Source organism: Monodelphis domestica, chromosome 3 (assembly GCF_027887165.1).
Source record: "Monodelphis domestica isolate mMonDom1 chromosome 3, mMonDom1.pri, whole genome shotgun sequence".
In the NCBI taxonomy this organism is placed as follows: domain Eukaryota; kingdom Metazoa; phylum Chordata; class Mammalia; order Didelphimorphia; family Didelphidae; genus Monodelphis; species Monodelphis domestica.
The window spans coordinates 334,430,220-334,453,956 of NC_077229.1; the positions used below are offsets into that span (position 1 = coordinate 334,430,220).

The following is a 23,737-nucleotide window of genomic DNA, read 5'->3' on the forward strand; positions in this document are numbered from 1 at the left end:
TTTTTTTTTTACTTCAAATCCAGTACTTTCTACTACAATACATTAACAATTTTGGTTTTAGATGATTCTGTACAGTCTCTGTAACACTGTCATCCTATTGGTCCTTTCACATTTCACACTGAATTCTCTTTGTGGTCAAGAGTTTACATTTGTGAGACAGCTGGTGAGGGTTAAGGCCCCAGCTATGGAACAAAGCAAAGTTAACTCACCCACAGGGGGAATAAAACTCATGACCTTGGCCTCATTAGCACAGGGCTTTAACTAAGTGAGTTAAGAAGCCACAGACTAAATATTTACAGTAGATCAACTAAAATGAATGTAGAAGATTTTGTCAAATGTGATTTTTATCAAAATGCAGTTTAATAAAAACTTTAAATATCTGTTATTATATCTCTTCTATTTTATTTTATAATTGCCTATAAAATGAAAATTTTTAGCACAAAAAGGATTTACATATGAGGAATGGATAGCCTCAAAGAAGTTAATTTAATTTTCACTGTCTACTATCAGAGAACAAATCAATGAAAAAAGTCATGTGAGAGTAGTGGTTAACCAGAGTGCAGAAACTGAAATCCCAAAATGTTTTAACTTAATACTGAGATTTGAGTTCTTTTAAAACTTGTTCAAAAAACATACATAGATTAAGAAATTACTGAATAGTCCTGCTTAAAGAACCGAAGAGATTTCAAAATAGATCCTCAGAATCCTAGAATATATATATATACACACACACACAGACATATATATATGTCGTGATTTGTCAGGATATTTCCCCTATAATCTAATATTATTTATTTGTTGTGTATGTATATGCATTTTCTGCTTCAAAGAGTACAGGGGATTACACATGTGATTCTGATGTTAGACTGTGGAGGGCTTTAACCTACACCTGAAAAATTCTGAAAAGTGATTATCCAACCTTTATTTGAAGGTGTCCATTGAGCAGGCTCACTACCAGCCAAGGAAATTGGCCCAATAGTGGCTAGCTCTAGTGATTTGGAAGTTTTTCCTTACATAAACTATAAATGCTTTCTTTGCAAATCACCGCCCCCCCCCCCCCCCATTACACCTAGTTCGGCAACTCTGGGGCTACATAGCACAAGTAGTTTAATAAATGTTTGTTAAACTTAATTAAAGCATTTCTTTGTAGGCTGTATAACACATGTGTAACATCCTGTGCTTTCTGAAGCAGAGAATAAAGCCATCATGTCCTTTCCTCAAGGCTTCTTATAAAGGCTAAAGACACCTACATTCTTAAACTAATCCTTATGATATGAACTGGTTGTCCCCTGACACTTCCCGGTTTCCTAAAATGTGTCATGCAGAACTAAAAACAATCCTCTCTCTAGCTGTAGCCTGGCTATAACTAAGGTCCTGGGTTCAAATGTGATCTCAGATACTTCCTAACTAATTTCTGGGTAAGTCTCTTCACTCCCATTGCCTAGCCTTTACCACTCTTCTTCTGCCTTAGAACCAATACACAGTACTGACTCTAAGCCAGAAGGTAAGGGTTAAAAAAAAAAAGTGGAGTCAAACTTAAGGAAGCTTCCTATTTTAGTTTTATAACCACTGAAATAAAGTGTTTGCAGAGTTTCTATAAAATACAATAGGATAAATAAGATTACCTTGGGCTTTTAGTGTCTCAGAGTAGCTTAGTTGTTTAGTTCTTACAAATTTTGAGATGCCTTCCAACTCTAAAATGGATTTGATGACTATGAATGGCAGATATAATCTTGGAAGACAACCTCCTTCAATTCTAGAATCTTTCCAGTTTTCATATTTTATTGGTTAATTTTCTCAAAATTAAAGTGATTTAAAATTATGGAAAAATGCAAAATTTACCTGAAGCACGAAGCTCAATGACACCTGGGATTTTCATGCATAGGATGAGAACATGATCTTGAAGCATTTGATAAAATACCAATAATACCAACTGAAAAATGTTTCATTGTTTTTATAAGGATATTAAATTATGATCTTAAAAAGGTATATTCCATTTTAAGATGCTAAAATTGGCATTGCTAATTTTAGAAAATTAGGAATGTACATTTAAATAGTCTGTGATTTAAATTATATCATGCAATTGTGTATTATGCAACATTCTCAAATGTATAATATATAACTTAATTGCCAAGGTAATTTATGCTAGTGCATCACATACTGGAATGGCAACCTGCAGTTCTCCAAACTACTTCTACTTCTGATTCATTGAATGACCTTAGGCAAGTCATTTAACTTAACTAGTCTATGCTTCTGTTCCCTAATTTGTAAAATGAGGATAATAGCTACCCCTTACATAATTCATATAGTTGTGGAAATTAATTAAATAATGTCAGTAATTCACTTTAAGTGGCTCAAAAAGGCATTAGTATCACAGTATTACTAATATATTTTAATCATCATAATGAGAGGCACTGTGTTAGCCAAAGAGAAAGCTGGCTGGGAGTCAGGGAGATTTAGGTACAAGTCCCACCCTCTGACGCATACTAGCTGTGTGACCCTGGGTAAATCACTTAATCTCTCAGAGTGCCCCAGCAACTAAGACTTGAAAGTTGCATAACAACTGCAATAGCTGCACTGGCAGAGGATGTCTCTCTCAATACCAATAAAATCACAAGTCTGGTCTGAAAAAAAAGATTATATACGTTTTATAGAAACTTAGCACAAATTTTAATTCAGTAGTCTAAAATATTATTTTCCCTGTTCTTTTTCATCAGAAAAGAAAAAAAATGCCCCAAATTTCAATAACAGGATCCCAACAGGCAGGTTAAAAGCAAGTTTTATGGACAAAGTCATAGGGCACTCTGTTGTCTGAAATGGGGAAGCCAGCAGTTAATAAGTTAGCTTTTCTTGCTGTGTTACATAGCACCTGGCCATTTTTCAGGGTTGTGGTAAGGCCAGGTAGCCTGGTAGTCAGGGAAGATCAACAGTGGAACTTGGGTCTTGCTACAATGGCTTAGCCTGGTTGATTCTGAGCAATAGTGGGGCACGGTCAAGGTGACCTATGGCAGCTTTAAATAGTCCACTCAAGGATCAGATGAGGACAGGAAATTAGGGGAAGTCATCAAGATGAATGGTTATCCTGTTATACTGTTTTAGACTATAAGAGAGTCCAATATATTTTGATACCCAATTGGGTATAGCAATAAAGACCCCTAGACCTGTCTTCATCATATATTTCAGGCAAATGCTTTTAAGGTTTTAAACATCTCTAACTCCATTTTAATATTCTGAAAGGTGGGGGCAGGAATTCAAGCACATTCTACAATGTAAATTTTAAATATTTTCTAGTTACACTGAATCAATCAGTAATCAACATTAAGTGCCTAGTAGGTGCTAAGTACTGTGTAAACCTTTAACTCACTTGTTTCACACAAGTGACATAACATACCATATGGCATAGTGGAAAGAGCAGTATACTTAGAAGACACAGACTTGAGTCTGGGACTTACTAAATGTACTATTTGTAGGCTAATTCATTTATCCTCTCTCCCAGTTGAGTTCCAGTTTCCTCATCTTTAAAATCGCTCTATCTCAAAGGGTTATAAAGAACCCATGATTTAATATATATGAGAGAACTCCTTGGGAGGCCCATAAAATGCTATACAAATATAAGGTATGAGACTTTGTCCTTTTATTCTTTAGTTTGATTTTCAATTTGTAATCTCAAAACATTGAAGGACTTTTTATAGGGTTTTCTTTCTATATTGTCTTGTGCCCTCCAAGCATTTCATAAAAGAAAATGTACATTTAAAAGCATTAAGTATGAAAATATCAGTGTCAATGATGAAAGTAAGCTTCTTTTAGGGGTATCTATTTGTCTCAAAAGAGCAATGTGGTGATAGAAAATCCAGAAATGGACCTTAAGGGGCTTAAAAAGATTTAAAATCACTGATTTAGTTCTAAAAGATTTACAGGTCAAAAAGTATTTACAAACAAGTGAGTAGTAAATACAAACTATAGTGTAGTGGAGTAATAGCTATCACACAAAATAGACTCAAATTTAATAAGATGCCATAAGCAAGAATAAACATCTAATGAACCATAACTACTGTCTTTTTAGTGTTCAGTGGTTTGTATCTAGATCTAAAGTGGGGCTCTCCCATTTTTCTGGGGTTCCCCAGTAGAGTGGGAATTTCCTTATTCTGGTAGAACCCCAATAGAAGATATAGGAAAGGATTTCTATTTTTTTTTAGCAGGAATTTGGCAGAGGTGGGGAAATTCCTGTGTGCCCACTTAGAGAGCAGGGGATCCCCATTTGGTTACCAGATTTCTCACAGTAGAAGATAAAGTATATGAAGAATACTCACCTCCCCCCTTCCCCTTTCTGGATCTCTATGCAAACAAATGACACTGTGTTCTAGAGCTGCCTGGCTACTAAGGATTCAGGGATTTTGTGATATGATAAAACCACCTGTTGTACCAATTGGATAGTTACTCATCACTAGCTAATGTGTCCATGTTTAAGTACAATACTAAGCAGAAGGTAATGTGCACATTACAAAGGCATGCAATTATGTCAAGATATTGCCTGAGAAAAGTCATTTCCTGACACATTTACAAGTTTAGTACACATCCACCAAATTTTTGGTGCTTCTGCCATCACATACAAACACTTCGTGACTTTTTTCTTTGGTAAGTTTTAAGTATCCCTCTGCACTGCAAAATGCTTAAGATTTTTTTAAATAAAAAATTTAAAATAAAAATAAAAGAATCAACTTAAGAAAAAAGTACTATGCTATTAATATAAGTAGTTTATTATTTCATCTGAAATAAGAGAAACATATTAGATGTTATCCAAATGGACAGCTTAATTCTAAAACATGGCAATAAAGTCAAAGGTCACATTTTAAAAACTAGTTAACTTCAGTCTTTGGGGTGGGGATGGAGGGGGGGGGGAAAGGGGGGGGACTTCCAGGGCCACAAATGATACTTTTTACTGGATCAGATATCACTAAATAATGGTTCCAAGTAATAGTAATCACAACTAAATCAACTACTTCACTGAATAAAAAAAAATAAAATCACTATTATTTTTCCAGTGGTGGGTGAGTAGTGTAATCTTCACATAGTTAATGTACAAAGTAGAACTGATTTTTTAAAAAGTTGAATATTCAGGAGAAATAATTTTAAACATTCTACTTAAATGTGCATTGTATTAAATGAAAATTGCTTTTAGTACCTAAGCCAATGATATAGTAATTTTAAAATGTCAAAATAAATTCATAAAATTTCTTTCAGAAAGTCACATTTTAATTTGTAAATAAATTAGCTAGATAATTTTATATTTCCAAAAGTTTCATTACCTTAATAATGCATAGGAAGACAACAATATTATTTTTATTTTAAAATGAGAAAATGCAAAAAGTTAAATGGCAAAAAAGTACTAGCAATCAGAGCAAGAATCTCATAACCAAATATCATAAAATACTTACTTTTATCAATCCTGCACAATACTTGAGAGAAAGGCAACAGCCAGGAAAACTTAGGTTCATATCTCAACTCTGAAATCTACTTGCTATATGTATGACTCAGGGCACCTCATTTAATCTCAGTGCTCCCAGTTAAGCCTTAACATTACAAGGCAGTAGTCTGAATTAGAGTTGCAGGATCTTTGTTCATAGGATCAATCCACTATGATTTTGAGATGGTGAAAAAAAAATAACCACAATGAAACGCCATATATGAAAATGTAATTTTACTTGAAAAAGTTTTGCAAAAATAATTAGTTCACATTTGAAAACAGAGCAATTAAATTTAATCAGCATTAGAACATTAGGCATCATTTAGGATGCATTTTACCTACACAATCTCAAGTGAGGACCCAAGTCAGAAAACCCTAAGACTTTATATTATAGCAGCTTTCTTTTCTTCTGAAATTTGTCCCTTTAATTACTTGTGACTTAAATGTAAAATGAAACCATTCAAGTGGCTTTTTTTTTTAAATGAAGACTGTTATCTTAAATGCACAATCTTCTGTGCCACACACATATAAGCTGACTCCTCCCCACTCCGGGGAAAACCCTGCCTAATATTTATAACGTTATGACATACTGTAATACTCACAAGGTGGTTGTAGAAGTATAAACACAACTGGAGTTATCTGATTGGCTGCTGGTGATGTAACACCCATGTCAATACTTCCCAGTGAACGCACGTGTTCGACCTTTTATTTAAATTTCCATTTCATCACAGCAATAAGACACTCGGGGCGGTGCATTTCTGTGAAATGATTATTGCCTAGGGCCCGGGGTGCTGCCTCCCTCACTCCCTCACACGCAGACACACACACAGACACAATGCATCAGAGGAGGAGGTGTCCATGGTGCAATCATCTCAATCCCAATGCATCTCCCTGTACAGCCTTTGTGAAAGGACGAAAATAAGTTCAGTTACTCGGAGTATTCCCACCCACTAGTGACCAAATGTGAAAGGCAGGATAACTGGGCTCTCAAAGTGGAGATTATTTTCAAAATACTTCGCCCAAGGGATGTTAGCTCGGGGCACAAGAAAAGGAGAAATGGGCATGCATGCAGGAGGGCGAGCGAGACGGGGGCGAGGAGGTGCGAGTGGGCTGAAGGAAACAAACCATAACCTGACACTCGCCAGCTGTTCCTCGCCCGGCCCGGCCCGGCCTTTCTCCTCTTCCTACAGACCAGGCCCCCTTCCCTCCGAGCCCCCAATAATCCTCTCACCTTCTAGGGTGACACCTCCCACGCCCTACTCACCTCCTCCACCCCCGCCCCCACCCCCCCTCCCGGTCCGGCTTCCTTTCCGCTCCCCCCCATAGGCCCAGCCCAGCCCCTTTCCCGTTCCCCAGGCGCCCCCCCACCCCCAAGCCCAGCCCCCCTCCCCAGCCCGGCCCCCACCCTCTCCCCCTCCAGCGGTTACTGCTACCCCGGTGCATTGTGGGCGCACAGTCCGTTGTTCATTTGCCATTCGACCTCCGCCAGGGCCTGGTCGGACGGAAACGCTCCGCCGGGTTCATTGTCGGTTTTTTATATGGTGGAAGCCGGCCGCCCGGCGCGCCGTGGGTCCTCTCGGCTCCGGGGGCTGGCGGCGGGGTCCGGACTCGTGCGCCCGGGGAGAAGGCTCACTCTTTTTCGCTGCCCTTCGAAAGGGGACAGGGGAGGGTCCCCCTACTCTCCGCCTCTCAACTTTGAAGGCCCCACGCACCCCCGACTGCCTTCTCCACCACCACAGCCGCCGCCGCCGCTGCCTCCGCCACCTCCCCCCGCCCCCTAACCTTTCCCGCGAAGCGCTTTTCGAAATCGCCACGGAGGGGGGCGGAGGAGGAGAACGGCCCAAGGAAGAAGCCAGGCGAGCGCCAGACGCGTGAGAGGGACCGTGAGCGCGAGACCGGAGGGAAGGGAGGGGGGAGAGAAGAGGAGCGCGAGACCCGGGCGTGAGGGGCGGGGGTAGGGGGTGGGTGGGTGGGAGGGGGGCGGGGGAGGAGGAGGAGGAGGAGGAGGAGGAAGAGGAGTAGGAGTGGGGGGAGCAAAGCAAGGGAGCGCGCGAGACGGGGGCACGGAGCGAGCGCGAGACGGAGCTCGAGACCGGGCGCGAGCCGGGGGCACCGGGCGGCTGCGGCGGCGCGCGCCATGTTCGCTGAGATGAACCGCAGGACGCTGGCGTTCCGAGGAGGCGGGCTGGTCACCGCTAGCAGCGGCGGCGGCGGCGGCAACTCCTCCACGAACAATAACGGCGGCGGCGGGGAGGCCGCGGCCTGGCCGCCACAGCAACAGCCGCGGCAGCAACAGCAGCTCAATGGGCGGGGGGCGGACGAGGAAGTGGAACTGGAGGGCCTGGAACCCGAAGACCTGGAGGCCGCCGCCGCCGCCGCCGCTGCCGGCCCCGTGGCCGCCCCTGCTCCTGCCGCCGCTGCCGCTGCCGCCGTCGCTGAGGAAGGGAAGGACCTGCTCCTCGCGGCGGACGGGGGCGGCCCCGCCTCGCTGGGCGGTGGCGGCGGCGCCGGGGGCCCCATGTTCGCGGAGAGGAACCGCCGGACTCTGGCCTTCCGTGGAGGCGGTGGCGGGGGTCTCAGTAACAATGGCAGCGGCGGCAGCGCGGAGGCCTCAACGTGGCCCCCGAGACACTTCAATGGGCGGGGGACGGCGGACGAAGACCTCGAGCTGGATGTGCTGGAGGGGAAAGAGTTGGTGCAGGACGGGGCGTCCCTGAGCGACAGCAGCGAGGACGAGGAGGAGGGGGCGAGTCTGGGCGACGGCAGCGGGGCGGAAGGCGGCAGCTGCAGCAGCAGCAGGCGGTCAGGAGGCGATGGGGGGGATGAGGCGGAGGGCAGCAGCGTGGGAGCCGGGGAAGGAGAGAGCGTCCAGCACTTCCCTCTGGCCCGGCCCAAGTCCCTTCTGCAGAAACTGCACTGTTCTTTCCAAACCTCCTGGCTGAAGGAGTTTTCCTGGCTGCAGTATTGCCAGGACACTGGCCTCATGTCCTGCTCCTGGTGCCAAAAGACTCCAGAGGATGGGGGAAGCGGGGACTTGCCCCTAGTGGGCCACGATGAGCTTTCGAGGGGGACTCGTAACTACAAGAGAGCCCTACTTCTCAGGCACCATCTCTCCGCCGAACACAGACTCCACGAATCCAACACGCAGGTAAAGTACAGCGCTTATTCTCCTTACTTTTTCCGGACCTTTTTCCTCGAGGAAGGCTTATCTCCTCGGGAACTCCAATTCCTGGGTGGAGAGGTCTTTATGGCTGTAGGGAAAGTGTAGGCTTTGAGTGGGACCCCTTTGTGGGGCGGGGGTGGGGGAAGGGTAAGAATCCGTAGAACTGTGGGGAATAGGTTTTGAAATCTTGGGTCGGTGACTGACAATCCTAATTGTTATGCAGAATTAGCGTTAAAGACCAGTTTTACCTTCTGTGACTAATAAGCAGATTGCTTTGCTGTCTCTTATCTGATTGGATCGAGATTAGATTTCCTTAGGCACATAAAAGGTTGTAGTTTCTCACTTAAAAGGTTGCAGTTTCTTTTCATTTTTAAGTTTATCAGTACTGACAATCCATTTAAAATATACCCGTGACTTTATGGTTTCTAACTAATGTTTAATATTAAGATTGGTATGTGCTGAGCCAAGTCCCGAAGCCTGGTAACTGATTTAAGAATGACATCTTTTGCTTCAGCTTTTAGTACATTCTCCTCCAGCAATCTCTTTATATCGGGATAATATGAACTCTCCAACAGATGGTAGAATAGGAGAAGTTCTTTGGGAGAAAATACTTTATTTCTGAGTTGCGAATGATTTTTATTTACTTGCTTTGCTCAAAGAAATTTAGTTTACAGCCTTATCTCTTAGGCAACGTTCTTTTTCTTAAAGCTGTGGTATAATAGCTTTTGAAATATTGCTTATTAGATACTTTTTTTCCTCGAGGTATGATAATATGAGCAGTTACAACTATTTACATCAGGCCATTGACTTTAACGTTTTTGTTTCCAAAGTAATTGACTATTTGCCAAAGTGACAGAAGTCATGAATAGACCAGTTTGTGGTGGCTGGCTGTTGAGCTGCACATGTTATTCCCAGGACCAAACATAATGAAATAAAGAGAAATAGAAATTTGAAGTTGTGGCATGTCATCTCGATTTTTTCCGGCTTGAAACTAGGCCGGTTTGGGGATTTGGTATAACTTGAATGTTTCACTTAGGTAGAATTCATCTTTGGAGGCAGTTGTCACAACATCACTCAATTATACAGATGCCATCTCTCAGATGTAATTATTCAGATGTCAATGCAGTGAATTGAAGTGTTTAAAGTGATGATTCCTGTTTAGAGACCTCCTTAGTTGGTCAGGCTCTTATTGGTAACTACCTAGCACCAGGGATCCATCAGAAGTTAAAATTTAGACTAAGAAATAGCATTTGTAAACCTTATCAACCTATCAGTGGCACATGGTGATGACATAAATATCAATTGGCCTAGAGGTACCTCTGAATATAAGCCAGACCTCACAATTCATGATTTTTTATTATGAGACCTTATTATAGATCATCTTTTCCAGTTTCTTCATTTTACAAATGAGATTAAACCCAAATGATTTGCCCAAGATAGCACAGGCTTGGTAATGTGAGAACTAACACCAGATACTAAGTCTCTTAATTCCTACTCCAATACTTGAAAATTAATGGAAATCATGAAAGGCTTTATGCAAATACCATTTTAAGAAAAATGTTATTAATGTAATTCTTAAACTTGATAGGATGTAGAATTGAATTAGGAGTCAGAGGACCAGGGTTTCAATTCTGTCATGGTCACTCTACCTTTTGTAATCTTGAGCAAATCACCATATTTCTCTGGGTCACTGTCTTCATTTACAAAATTATTGGGATTGGAGTGAATCAGGAGTTATTGACCTAGAGTTTGGCAACTTGAAATCTATTTCCTTTGTAATGCTATTTTATTTTATTCATTTATGAGCAAAGAAAAAGTTAAGAAGCCTTGGATTAAACCCTGAATCTAGATGGATCTTTTTCCACCCTTAAGATCTATACTTTTATATTTGGGGTCATCATATATACTCCTTTGTATTTTTCTTAGGTACAATATCTCCTTTGTCTTCCTCTGTGTGTACCTTTTTGGGGGTTAGTGCCTCCTCTTTTATTCCCATGTAAAAAACAAAGAATGTTTTACCTTTGCAGGACAAATTTCACTCATGTCCAGAGGTTGTTTTGACTGTCAATTCATAATATTTTACTGTTACAAATTACAAACTACTGACAGGTTTCACACCATTATTTTGGGCTAACTGCAAAATTGGGCTGCTAATTACTTGTTTATAAAGCAGCCCTGAATGGGAACTGGTGTTGTGGGAGGTTTGTTCTTGTTACCCCAGGTATTTCCAGGTGTTTAAATTGGCTTCATTTCTTATTCTAAACTTCAGAGGAGCATTTCTATCTTGAGCCTAGTATTATGTTTGCCCACATGTGGTTGTATTTTAATACTGGTCAAAATCAATTCTTATTTGTACATATTCTGAAGGATTTTGTGATTGTGTTTGAAAATAAGTCATTTTAGTACTTTTTTTTAAAGGTTGTCAGGTTTGAAAATTTTTGAAAATGAAAATTAAGGCAGTTCCCTTTTATGTTTATTAGAGAAGTGATCCAAATCTGTAGTTAATATTTTCAGGCAGTTAATTGATAGCTCAGACCAATGAGTCTTTTCCTGTCTTATCCATCTTTAGCAGTGACTTTGTGCTTGACCATTCTGCTTGAGATCTTTTGATAATATATCAACATGAGGGCTTGAATGGCAGTTGAAGCAAAGAAGGTAAAACAAATCTGGCCCTTCTTTGGGGACAAACTCCTTCAAATAAGCAATTTAGAAACAAAATGAGAGAGACCTTTACCCAAAGAGCAAGAGGAAGAAATAGTTAAAAATGAAGCTTGCTTAAAAGCCACTTTGATTGACTACCAACATTTTCTAGCTCAGCATTCTTTTATATATTCCCTTCAGACTAAAGTAAATTTTTATTGTAGCAATCTTTCCTTGCATTAAAGCTGCCCAAGTCTCTGATGCTTTTAAGTTGAAAGCAGTAAAGCATTGGAAGGTACAGGTGGTAGGGACATGATTATTTTTGATGTTTTCTTATCTCTTGGCTTCTAAATGACATTAAGGTATTTCTGTAGTTTATTTTTTGAATCAAAATATTAGAAATTAGTTTGTATGTGTAAAATATTCTTTCATAGCTACCATTTGTAGTTGAAAGGAAGACTCAGACTAGTTCTAATTGGAAGGTACCATTTTAAGTAGCATTGTGACCTTGGGCAAGCTACATGACCTCTCTGGACTTCAATTTTCTAAGTGTAAATGATACACTACATAATATACTGTAATATGCTATATTTTACATATTCCCACTAGCTTTAGGAAATTGGGTGTTACATAAATCCATTAATTGTTACTGTTCACTTAAAGCCAAAAGTTTTTACTAAAACTAAAAGTCAATGATTAAAAAAAGTCTTTTGTTGTACTTAACATACTTTTTAGCAATCTGGGTTATGGCATATTCTATAAAGAGATTTTTAAAATATGCCAAAACTTTACAGTTGTTTAACTCAGATGAAATATGTAGCCTCTTTAGAAAGTGTGAATAATGTCTATTAGATGGGTTTGCCAAAATGAATTCTTTAGTAGTTGTGAGAAATCAGAATGTGCTGGTAGGTTTGCTTAAACTCATTTTCTATGATCTTAAAGCAGTCTTGATAGTTTTGATATAGACACTTAGTCTCTTAACTACATATAATTTTTGCCTTAGATATGTTTCCCAAACTTAATAGCAAAAAATACTGTGGAATACTGCTAATGATTGAAACGATTTTTGAGGGGTAGAAAATGTCATAAAACTAATTTTTGATTATTTAGTTTCCATTATCCATTTTGTTAGATTTGTACCATTTTCCCTTTTATATATCATATCTCTTACCATTTAAATATTTTCCTGGCCATTACAGCCACTAAACAATTTGTGGGAAGAGTAAGGAAAGTAAAACAAAAACTCAGATTAAGTTTGCTACTTGGGTGCACTTTGGTTTGTAGGAGGAAGCAAAAAAGCTAACCTAAAATTTTTCATTTTAGACCAGATTGTAATATTTTTTATCTTTCTGCTCTTTTGGCCACATTAGCTAGATATAACTTGGGTAAACTGTTGGAATGATATTATTTTGGTGAATATGGGCCTATCGGTTGGTGGGGAAGTTCTAGTTTTACAGTTAATTTAGAGGAGCAAAAACCACTTTATGGATTTGTTTTTTGCAGAGAAATTGTGTTATATACCTGATTAGCTTCCAAGTGACTTGTGTTAAGGCTTATGTCTCTTCTGGGCTTAAGTACAGAATGCACACAGCTTTGGATTTAGAAAGATATACATACATATATATCTTACTGTTTACACTGAGGGGCAAAAAATTCTGGCAAATGGAAATTAAGCCATGCCATTTCTTATTCTTCCTCTCCAAACTCTTAACTCATTCATATTCATTATTCTTTGTGTGGAAGTGGAAGAAATGGTTAGGAAAAGTGCTTGTGGAAGCTATGTGTCTTCTCCCCTTCAGATTGCTGCTTCAGGATTATATAACAATTCCTATATTTTAACTTTTCCCTTTCATTTATATATTCAGGTTTAGTTTTATTAAAATATTTTAAAACAGGTTAATTGTAGAGCTCTATGTTAGATGCTTATCACTCATTAATTTGACTATCAGCTAAAAAGCATGATTTCTTCTTTCATCTCCTAGTCACAAAAGCAGTAGTAAATAATTATTTGATCACGTGATAAAGTTAAAATGAATTTTTAAGGCAAACAGTAAAACAAGTGTATGGTTGATTTTATAGTCATTGATTCATTCTGTTGTAACTCACTTCTAAGTTCCAAAGTACTTTAAATCTTTCACTTATTCTTATACCAACCCTGTGGGGTAGGTCATTGATACCACCTGCCATTTGTATAGTATTTTAATATTTTTACAAAGTTATTTTCCACAACTTTATGAGTTATAGTGTGCAAGTATTGTCTCATTTTACTGAGAAAGGCAAAGTAATTTGTCCACTAAATTCCACATCCAAAATTGATTGTAAAATTCATGTAATAGATAGGAAATGGATCTAGAACTAGGAGGTACTTTATTTTATAGTCTTACTAGTCCAACATCCTTATTTTATAAATGAAAAAATTGAGACAGAAAGGTTGTGACAAGCCCAAGATCACAGAATCAAGTGACTCCCAAATTCAGTGTTCTTTCTTTCTACCATATAGCAACTCAGATTGTGGTTCCTTGTGATTACTAGCTAGTTATTAGAGAAGCCAGGACTGGACCCAGCATTAAAAAGAATTAAGTAAATGTTAGATTAATTTGGGTGAGGTAATAAAAAGTCACTTTTCCAAGCCTAGACTCTCCTAAAGAGCTTTTTTCTGTATCTAAAATTAATGCAATTTTCTTACTGTAAATGGATCTTTAAATTAGTTGGTTGACCTATTCACAGAACTTTGTGTGCTTTTAAAAAACAAAAGCCACAAGAGTAATGAGTACTATCATGCTTGATTTCAAAAGAGAGAGAAATAGAACCAGTTCAGTGAAAAAGTTTATGATTGTTTTCAGTTCATTATAGGGAGGAACATTGTAAAAATTCCAAATGATCAAAAAATGCATTGGAAAGAGCATTCATTGTACTTGAAGCTTGAGAAAGGATATCACAATATGTTTCTGTAGGGCCGCTGGCAAATAACCTCACCTAATCTCTCAACCTCAGTAATCTTATATTTGGCATTGACAGTCTTTTGGCAGAGGCTAGATGACCACGTGTAAAAAATATATAGATGTTAAAGTAGGGTTAGTTTTCTCTTCTTTCCAATTCTTACTTTTTCATGACTATTCTTGTCTCAGAAGCTATAAACTAATACTCTAAAAATACCTGCCTCAATAAAGTTCTGGACTATTATATCTGATTCTTCAAATTGTTCTTCAACTAATTTTAATATTTTGGTAATTTAAAAAAGCAAAATGATGGGTAGTTTTCTGTTTAAAATTATTTTCACCATTCCACTTCCGCATACTGATAACCCTTGGCCAAAGAAAAATCCTCGTACTCTGGGACTTGCCCACTAAAATAAATTTTAAGAAAACCAAATATAAAGGTTATTTGATCTTTTAAATTTTATTGATCTGTTTTCTGATTTTTAAAGATCTCATTAAAATATTGTACTTTTTATTAAGTAATGATATTGTCACTTTTTTATGGTGCTATGTAATTCCTATTCTTGTCTTTAAATGAAATCAAATTTCTCTTTGGGAACATGTGATTTTTAAGGAAAAGCATTTCCAGTTTTTGTCCACAAGAGTACACATCTTGACTTGTCAAGCTTCAATTGAAGGGCATGTTTAACAGCTGCTAATAACAAACATATGGCATAGTGCTACTATTTAAACGTGAGTAGGAGGTATTGAACACAAAAGCATAGAAAACTTCTTTAAAACTGATAACTAAATAATCCAAACAATAAGAAAATAATTTTAATTTACTTCAGGAACATTCTGGTTTGGATATGTATTTGATATGCACAATTTTTCAGGTGTGAATGGCCCCAATTAATTTTTATCTTTATAATATGTAGAGTATAGAATAAATTTTGTTCCTCCTCCTGTTTCTTTGTTGTTGTTTTCCCCAGATCTTGGTATAAAAGCAACTCATTGGGTGATTGAGAGCTCTTTCCAACTCTGCATGTTAACCACTCATCTCTAACTTGATGTATTTGACACTAGCTAGAGGTGCTGAAATGTACAGTGACTGGTGCCTTTGGTCACTCAACTAGTAACATGGGCTAGACTTGGATCTGACTCTAATTCCAAGGCCAGCTTTTATGGATTGGTGACACACTGCCTTCCTCCCCCTCATAGTAAACGTTTAAAAAATATTGCTTAAGAGAAAATACTTTCCTAGTTTAAAATGAGATCAGCATTTTCATCTTTCCAGTTAACAATATACTTAATTCTTGCAAAAGATTATTCATTCTTGTACTTAGTGTCAGTTTTACAAAAAACTATGTATAAGCTTTAACTGAAGCTAAGACCTATCAATTTTAGATATTTAAGGACACCTACAATCTTATTATTTAGTAGTTTTTGAAGTTGTAAAAGTGCTTCACATATGATCTCACTGTTATTTCCCCTGTGAAGCAAATAACTACAGATATTATTCCCAAACATTTCTTAAATGAAAAAACTGAGATTCAGGCTGTGATTTGATCATTTTGAACTTACTTCTCTCCTGATTCCAGTACTCTTTCTTTCTACTTTGACAGTATGCCTTTTAAGGGGAGAATAACAAAGAGGATTGTAAGATTAATATAGGCAGGAAAAGGTACCTTTAAAAATATACACATAAATCAATCTAATAATTAGAACTCAAGAATTTTCAAAAGAATACACATTACTTGTGCTGGCTTTTCATCCAGAAATAAAAGTTTAAATCTTAGACCCAGGTTAAAGAGCTTTACAAATAGGGGGAAATATACATTCTGAATTTAAGGAATTCAATTTTGTCAAGTTGGTGTAGTAGAAAAAGTCCTGGGTTAGATTTTTAGCTGATACCTTAGTTTCTACATATGAACATGGTTAATGTTATTTATAAAATTGTCTTGAGGAAAGAAAGTTGAGGGGACAAGGTGTTGATGGAAAAAAACAAAAAGAATACTTTTGAACAGCTGGCTCATAATCTTTGTAAATGGTGAAAGGATTTAGAACCATGAATTTGAGTTCCTTAATGCCCTCCTATATCTGTTCAAATAGATTCAGAAGCTGGATACTTCCTTTTTGGTTTTTCCTGAAATTTGTCCCATATTAAGGGCTATCAGATACTGGAATCCTGTTTTGTTTTTGTTTTTCCTTAGGGAGAGAATTTCTTTTCCTTTCCCCATGTCTTCCTCACTCCCATCTTTGTGAGAAACGCCCAAAACAAAGTGGTTCATATGAACAAATTGGTTTGTTTAATTATTGTTTTCTTAACAATATTATTATTAATTATTGCAAATTATTAATTTTATTCAAGGTAGCATTAGAACTAAAGGAAATTGATTTCAAATTCACATTTGTTTTTCTATCTAATTATAGGAATCAGAAGGAGTACCATCAGAATCAACTAATGAAGAGGGATACTGTGATTATAACAGTCGGCCAAATGAGAACTCTTACTGTTATCAACTTCTTCAAGAACTAAATAATCAGAGGAAGAAAGGCATTCTTTGTGATGTCGACATTGTGGTGAGCGGACGCGTTTTCAGAGCTCACAAGAACATCCTGGTTGCAGGCAGCCGTTATTTCAAGACTCTATATTGCTTTACAAACAAAGAAAATCTTCCAAACAAAGAAAACCATAACCAAACCACTGTTACCCATTTAGATGTTGCTGCAGTTCAAGGTTTTTCTGTCATCTTGGACTTCTTATATTCTGGTAGTCTGTCGCTTAATAGCCAAAATGCCATTGAAGTAATGTCAGTGGCCAGCTACCTTCAGATGACTGAAGTTGTTCAAACTTGCCGCAATTTTATTAAAGATGCCTTAAATATAAGCATAAAGTCAGAAGCTCCAGAGTCTGTAGTTGTGGACTATAACCGGAGATCTATTAGTAGAGATGGTTTGCCTTCATCAAGGGATCAGAAGGTTGCCAGATTTTGGGCAACTAGAAATCTTACAAATTTGGCAAGTAGTATAAAAAGTGAAAATGATGGTTGCAGTATTGATGAGGGCCAAATAGAAAACTACCAAATGAATGACTGTAGTTGGGTCCAGGATAGTTCGCCTGAAACTGCTGAAAGCGAATCCCAAGGTCATTCAAAAGTGTTTGTTTGGAATGATATGGGTTCACAGGGAATGCAAGAAACTGGCAAAGCAAGAAGAAAAAACCAAACTACAAAAAGATTTATTTATAATATACCACCTAATAATGAAGAGAACTTAGAAGATTGCTCAGTGATGCAGACATCTGCTTCTTACCAAGAAGAGGATTTGCAGTTTATTAAGGAAGAGCCAGGTAACTATTTAATTCTTTGGAATTTTGAATTTTGGAAGTGTTTTAGTTTTCTTTTGCTTTCTGTTGAAAAATATACTGCTTATGTCTTATATATTAATGAAATTGAATTAGGTATTAGAATAATGTTACAAATGCATCTGTAAATGAATTGATGTGATTAATCAATTTAAATGTATTTTTAAAAATATGTCAAAAACATTTTTCTTGCTGTTTGCACTGTGCTAACTTTTAAACTCAGATGAGTGTGTGGGAGAAGAAAGGTAGTTGAGTCTTGAATTTCCCTTAGTTAATTCCAATTTATAGATCCAGTGAAATCAGATGTCAATGGTTTGTTGTTGTTGTTTTCTAAACCCTTATCTTCTTTCTGTCTTAGAATTAATACTTTGTATTGGTTCCTAGGCAGAAGAACAAGAAGGGCTAGTCAGTGAAGGTTAAATGACTTGCCTGAGGTCACACAGCTAGGAAGTGTCCAAGGACAGATTTGAGCCCAGTACCTCCCATTTCTAACCCTGACTCTATCCATTGATCTACCTAGCTAACCCCAGATGTCAATGTTAAATGCCTATTTTAACAACAAATATTTATTTATAATTGCACTTTTCCTATTGAAATTATTTTATGTTTAAAGAATTGTGGCCACTTCAGAAATTTGGTAACTTATGGTATAGATGATAGACCTACACAGGGTTGTAGTTTTAAACTCAATGCTTCTGTCTCACTAAACAGAGGGCGATAAGGTGAAGTGAGGCAAGAGCAAAGCCTTTTTATAGAAAGATTTTAGTATGATGAATTTCCTTTGCAATACTATCTGTTCCTAATTCCGGTTTATTTGAAGAAGCAGCCCAGTGGCTTTGAGGTTTCCTATCTATGCCTCAGACTTGTCCACCACCGTCAGATATGATTTAATGCTCATTTTGCCTCAGAATTGTGACTTGCTGAATGTGTGATATACTTGAAAAAATCTGGTAGCCCTTGGCAACCACATTAACTTAGCTGCAGTGACCATGCTAGTGCTATCTTTCTGTTAGTAAAGAAGCCCTCTTTAGTTCTCAAAGGGACAGGTTTTTTGTGTTTGTTTTTTTTTTTTTTGGTGAACTGGTTCATCTGATGGTAGTAGTTTGTTGTTGTTTTTTTTAATAGAAATGTACTTTGATTGTATATAACATACTTTATATTCTACAGCTTTCTGTTTTGTTGAGGGTAAGAACTAATTTTTAAAAGCCTTTTAAGATACCATGTAGGGGGTCACCTAGGTGGCTTAGTGGATAGAATGCCCAATTTTGAGTCCAGACGACCTGGGTTCAAATCTAGAGTCAGACACTTCCTGGCTGCGTTTGCCCCTGGGCAAGTCACTTAACCCCAATTGCCTAGCTCTTACCATTCTTATGCCTTAGAATCAATATCCATCCATTCAAAGGCAGAAGGTGTAAAGGTTTTATTTTTAAAGACACTGCTTAGAGATAAGTAAAATCCCATAGATAGGTTTTGTTTCTTTTTAAAAAGAAATTGACCTTTCTACCAGCCTAATTGTTAATATAGAGTATCTCAAAGTAGGTCTTGAAAATTAGGACTGTACCAATAGACAGGAGGGATGTGCTCTACAGGATGTATATATAGAAAGGCAGAAAGGTTAGTGGCTGGAATGGTGAGGCAATAAACTTTTGATATCACCTGCTCTGTGCTAGGCAAAAGGGGTTGTTAGCTTTACAAAAATTGGACCTGAAATCAGAGAGAGATGATTCTGATATTTAAAAGCTATGTGGACATAGGCAAGACACTTAACCCCTCTAAGTCTGTGAAGTAGGAATAGCAACAGGAGTTAACTATTTCCTGAATTTTGTGAGGTTCATATAAAGTGCAGGGTTAAAAAGATAACAGTGATTTTAATTTTTGTTATTACTGGCTTTCTGTTAAATGGCTTAAAAGTTTAACTTTCTTGAAGTTGTAGTGTTTTTTAGACTTTGATTTTGTCTTTGTCTCCTTCCTTACCTAAAGCACAGTGAATTAGTAGGTGCTTAATAAATACCTGCTTGTTAAATTAATGAATTAAACCTTATACGTGCTTTATTTTTTCTTGGCTTAGTATAAAAATTTAGTCTACTTTATTCAAAAGAGGATTAACTTGAATTACAAATTGATGTCTTGACAATAGTTTGGCATAGTTCATTTAGGGTATCAGCTGTTTTTTCATACAACTTAACAGTGGTTCTAAATACTAGACTCCTAGTTTTAGGTGGCAAGAAGGGAGAGTGATACTGCAGCAATTCCTTCTTCAGTATCTTGTTAGATAGCTATTCAGCTCTGAATATTTACACCAGCATCTACTTAGTAGCATGGGATCATAAACTGAGTCTTAGTGGGTGAGATACTTATTTAGGACAGAAAGTTGGGTTTTGAATTTCTCCTTTCCTCTTTGTCCAGTGCCTTCTGAAGCAACAAGCAAATGATTTATCTTTCTAAGTAATTTCTCTCGATTTATTTAGACTGCTATCCTTTCATTTTTTTTTCTGAGCCAAACAGATGAAAGCATTAATTCCTGTAGTTCTAATTACATAAGTAAAGTGGGATTTTCTCCTTGCTATAGCTGGGATTACATTTATTTTCATTCCCTTATACTACCTCATCCCTTTCCTAGCAATGTGTTTTTCAGACTATAATAGCTATCTCTCTGAAAGTCCTCCAGGTTCATAGTATTGTAGATTTTGAGCTCAATAAAGGGACTTCAAGTTCTCTCTACCTGAAAAGAGTAATGAGTTTGAAGGAAAAGAACTTAGGTTAAAATACAGACTGTTACTTTCTATGTGATTTTGGGGAAATCATTTTTTGTTTCCTCACCTGTAAAATGTGATTGGTGTGCAAAACTAATTCAATTCCCAGTCCCTCATTTTCAGATAAAGATAAACAGGCCACAAAGTCCAGAACAAGGTAAAAAGCCAGGTTTTTAGGCAGTTTTAGGATTCTTTTCATTTCACCATGCTGCTGTCAGTATCCTTAGGATGTGGTGTCCAGAACTGAATATAGCATTCTAGACATGGTCTGACCACCATGTAGCATCCAAGTGAGACTCTTTTCTTTTAGGAGCATTAGACTTCTGGTAGATAGTTTGATTTTTAAATCTATAGGCATTATAGTACAAAAATACTAACCAGAAAGAAAAATGAGAATTAAATCTTTCTGGTCACTTCTAGCACTAATGTTCTGTGATTCTGTAAGCATTAATTAAAGACAGAAAAGGTTTGGTGTGTTTCTATTAAAAAAACTGGAATCTTTGTAATTTCTACTAAAATGTCTTATAGTTAAAAACTTCTTTATAGTTGGGAGAACAATTACTAGGTAAGTTAATATAGAGACCAGAGGATTTGGAATTCCATTCTATGTATTAAGTATGGACTTTCTCTGGTGAACTGTGTAAATTTTTATTTTACTAGATTGCTTATTGTTCATCATAAGAAGAGCGGAACATCTTTTTAGATATTAAGCGCTACCTCTATAGCTTATACATTACTTTTGGGTTCATGAAAGGAAATTTTATGATTTAAAAATTTTAGAAATAGATTTTTTTGTTTATAAAGAAGTTAATTAGTTTAAGCCATATTCTTGTATAAATAGCTATTGAAAAGTAAAAATGAAATTAAAGCCATCTATAGTCATAAAAAATTGATTAAACCTAAGAGGTACACTGTCCCACACCCATCATGTTGACTAGCATGTCAGAAAAGAAAATGAAAAATATTGGAGGGGTTGTGGAAAAATAGGGACACTAATTCACTATTAGTGGAGTTGTGAACTGGTTCGACCATTTTGGGAAACAATTTGGAACTATACCCAAAGGGACAAGAAGCTGGACATACTTTTTCCACCCAGCAATAATACTACTAGGTCAAAGAGATTAAAGAAAAAGGAAAAGAGACCTATTTGTACAAAATTTTTTATAACAGTTCTTTTTGTGATGGCAAAGAATTGGAAATTGAAGATATGTCCATTTGGGGAGTGACTGAATGAATTGTGGTATGTAGTTGTGATGGAATTCTATTGTGTTATAAGAAATGATGAGCAGGATGATTTTAGAAAGACCTTTGTGAAGTGAGCAAATATTTTAAGTATGATCAACTGTGAAAGATTTGACTACTCTGATCAATACAGTGAGTGAACCAAGACAATTCCAAATTACACATGATAACTGCTGTCCACCTTCAGAGAGAGAATTGAGGAACTCTTGAGTGCAAATTATATTTTTTTCACTTTCTTTTCTTGCCAGCATGGCTAATATGGACATATTTTTTGTATGATTTCACATGTATAATGGATGATACTGCCTTTCTCAATGAATGGAAGAGGGGCTGAAGAGAGGAAGAGAATCTGACACTTGACCATTTAAAAAACCGCCAAAAATAAATAAAATTGGGAAATGCAAAAAAGAAAAGTAAAATTGGGAAATGATATTAATTTAAAATTTAAAAATCCTTACCTTCTGCCATAGAATAGATAATTACTTATTGGTTTCAAAAAGAGTAGTAGGGTAGGCTGTTCTGTTCAGGGTCACACAGCTAGAAAGTGTCTTGAGGTTAGATTTGAACCTATAATCTCCTATTTCTAGACCTGGCTCAGAATCCACTGAGCTCCTGACTGAAACCAGCCTAGAGTAATTTGGGAGAGGCTTAACCACCCTATAACTTTCTAGCCTTTAGGACTAGATGTGTTGGAGGGGGTGGGGTGGAGTGAGTGCCAACTGCTGCCTACCTCAACCTCATGGTATACTTGTTGAGGAAAGAAATTGTTTCATTTGGTTTCTCTAGGAGGGACCTTAGTGTTTTGCATAGAATAAACACTCCCTAAGTGTTTTGTTGACCTTCATACTAATAGTTATGTCTACTATTTTTAAAAAATTTATTCTTATAGTCTCCTCCTACCCACCTTTGTGGAGAGAGGAAAGGCAATGATTTTATTCCCAATCAAGGAATAATGTAAAACTTAACTAGAAATTTCCACAAATACTATTTTAAGTGAAATATAAGTAACATAATTGTATCTCTTACAGTTTTCTAAAGTATATACACATCCATTAAATGGGAAGATGGAGTAACTCACAATTATATTCAACACTATCATTTTGTAATACTCTCCTGGACATAATTTTTTAGAAGTCTTTTATTTTTACTTGTTTGTGTAAGGTAAAGTAAGCACCTATATATAGGAGGGTAGTAGAATAATTCTTTGGGTAGACTATGCATTTAGTCTTCTTACTTCTTCAGTTCAGTAACACTGGGCCTCCTCATTGTTCCTGGAACTAGACCCTCCATCCTGCATGCAACAGGCATTTTCTTTGGCTCTCCACCATACCCTGTAAGGCTTTCTCTCCTCCTCATCTCTGCCTTACTGACTTCTCTGGCTTCTTTTAAGCCCCAGCTAATCCATCTTATTTTCCAACCCCTCTTAATACTAGTGCCTTCCTTCTGTTGATTATTTCCTCCTATTTATCTTATAGATAACTCATTCCATTGTGTTTGCCTTTTTTTTTTATCCACAGTGCTTGGCATATAGTGGGTGTTTTTTTAAATAAAGATTTGTTGACTGACACTTTCCTTTTTTTAAAAAATCATCCTAGCCAAAAGGAATACTTAATTTTCTGCAAAGTTTAGCTTAAGTGCCACCTTCTATGTGAAACTTTTCCTGATGGTCCTCAAAATTAACTTTTTAAAGAGGTAGAATACAAGTACACCCTACTTTACTTGATAAATTTTAAGTTACTTAAGAGCAAAGACTTTCATTTCATAAAATGTGAGCTAGGTAGTTTAGTGGATCAAGCTCTGGGCCTATAGTTAGAAAGACTCAGTTCAACTTCAGTTTTTAGGTTCATGACCTTGGGCAAGTCACTTAACCTCTAACTCAGTTTCCTCAACTGTAAAATAATAGAGATAATAATAGTACTTACTTCAGAAGGGTTGTTATGAAGGTCAAATAAGATAGTATGTGTAAAACACTTAGTAGCAACACAGTGCCTAGGTCATTGTAGGTAATTTAATTTTTGTTGTCCCCACCCCATTCAACTAATGTTTGACCATCCATTAAGTAAATAATTTAAAACAAACATCAACAACTTTATTTTAGAAAGTTTTAGAAATTTTAGAAAGTAAGTATTTTAGAAAGCAGGAACACAGTTTTTTTTGCAGCATCATTTTGCTTTTTCTTGCTTTTTGTAA

The 23,737-nt window shown here is 37.3% G+C and overlaps 1 protein-coding gene across 1 annotated transcript in view; it reads left to right on the forward strand.

Moving 5' to 3' along the window:
• Nucleotides 1-7,452: 7,452 nt before the first annotated feature.
• Nucleotides 7,453-23,737, forward strand: part of ZBTB10 (zinc finger and BTB domain containing 10) — a 59,911-nt gene continuing 43,626 nt past the window's right edge. Inside the window, exons 1-2 of the mRNA XM_003340602.4 lie at nt 7,453-8,612; nt 16,619-17,537. Of these exons, the coding sequence (XP_003340650.2) occupies nt 7,602-8,612; nt 16,619-17,537 (1,930 nt within the window). The 5' untranslated portion in view covers nt 7,453-7,601. The remainder of the gene's footprint in view (nt 8,613-16,618; nt 17,538-23,737) is intronic.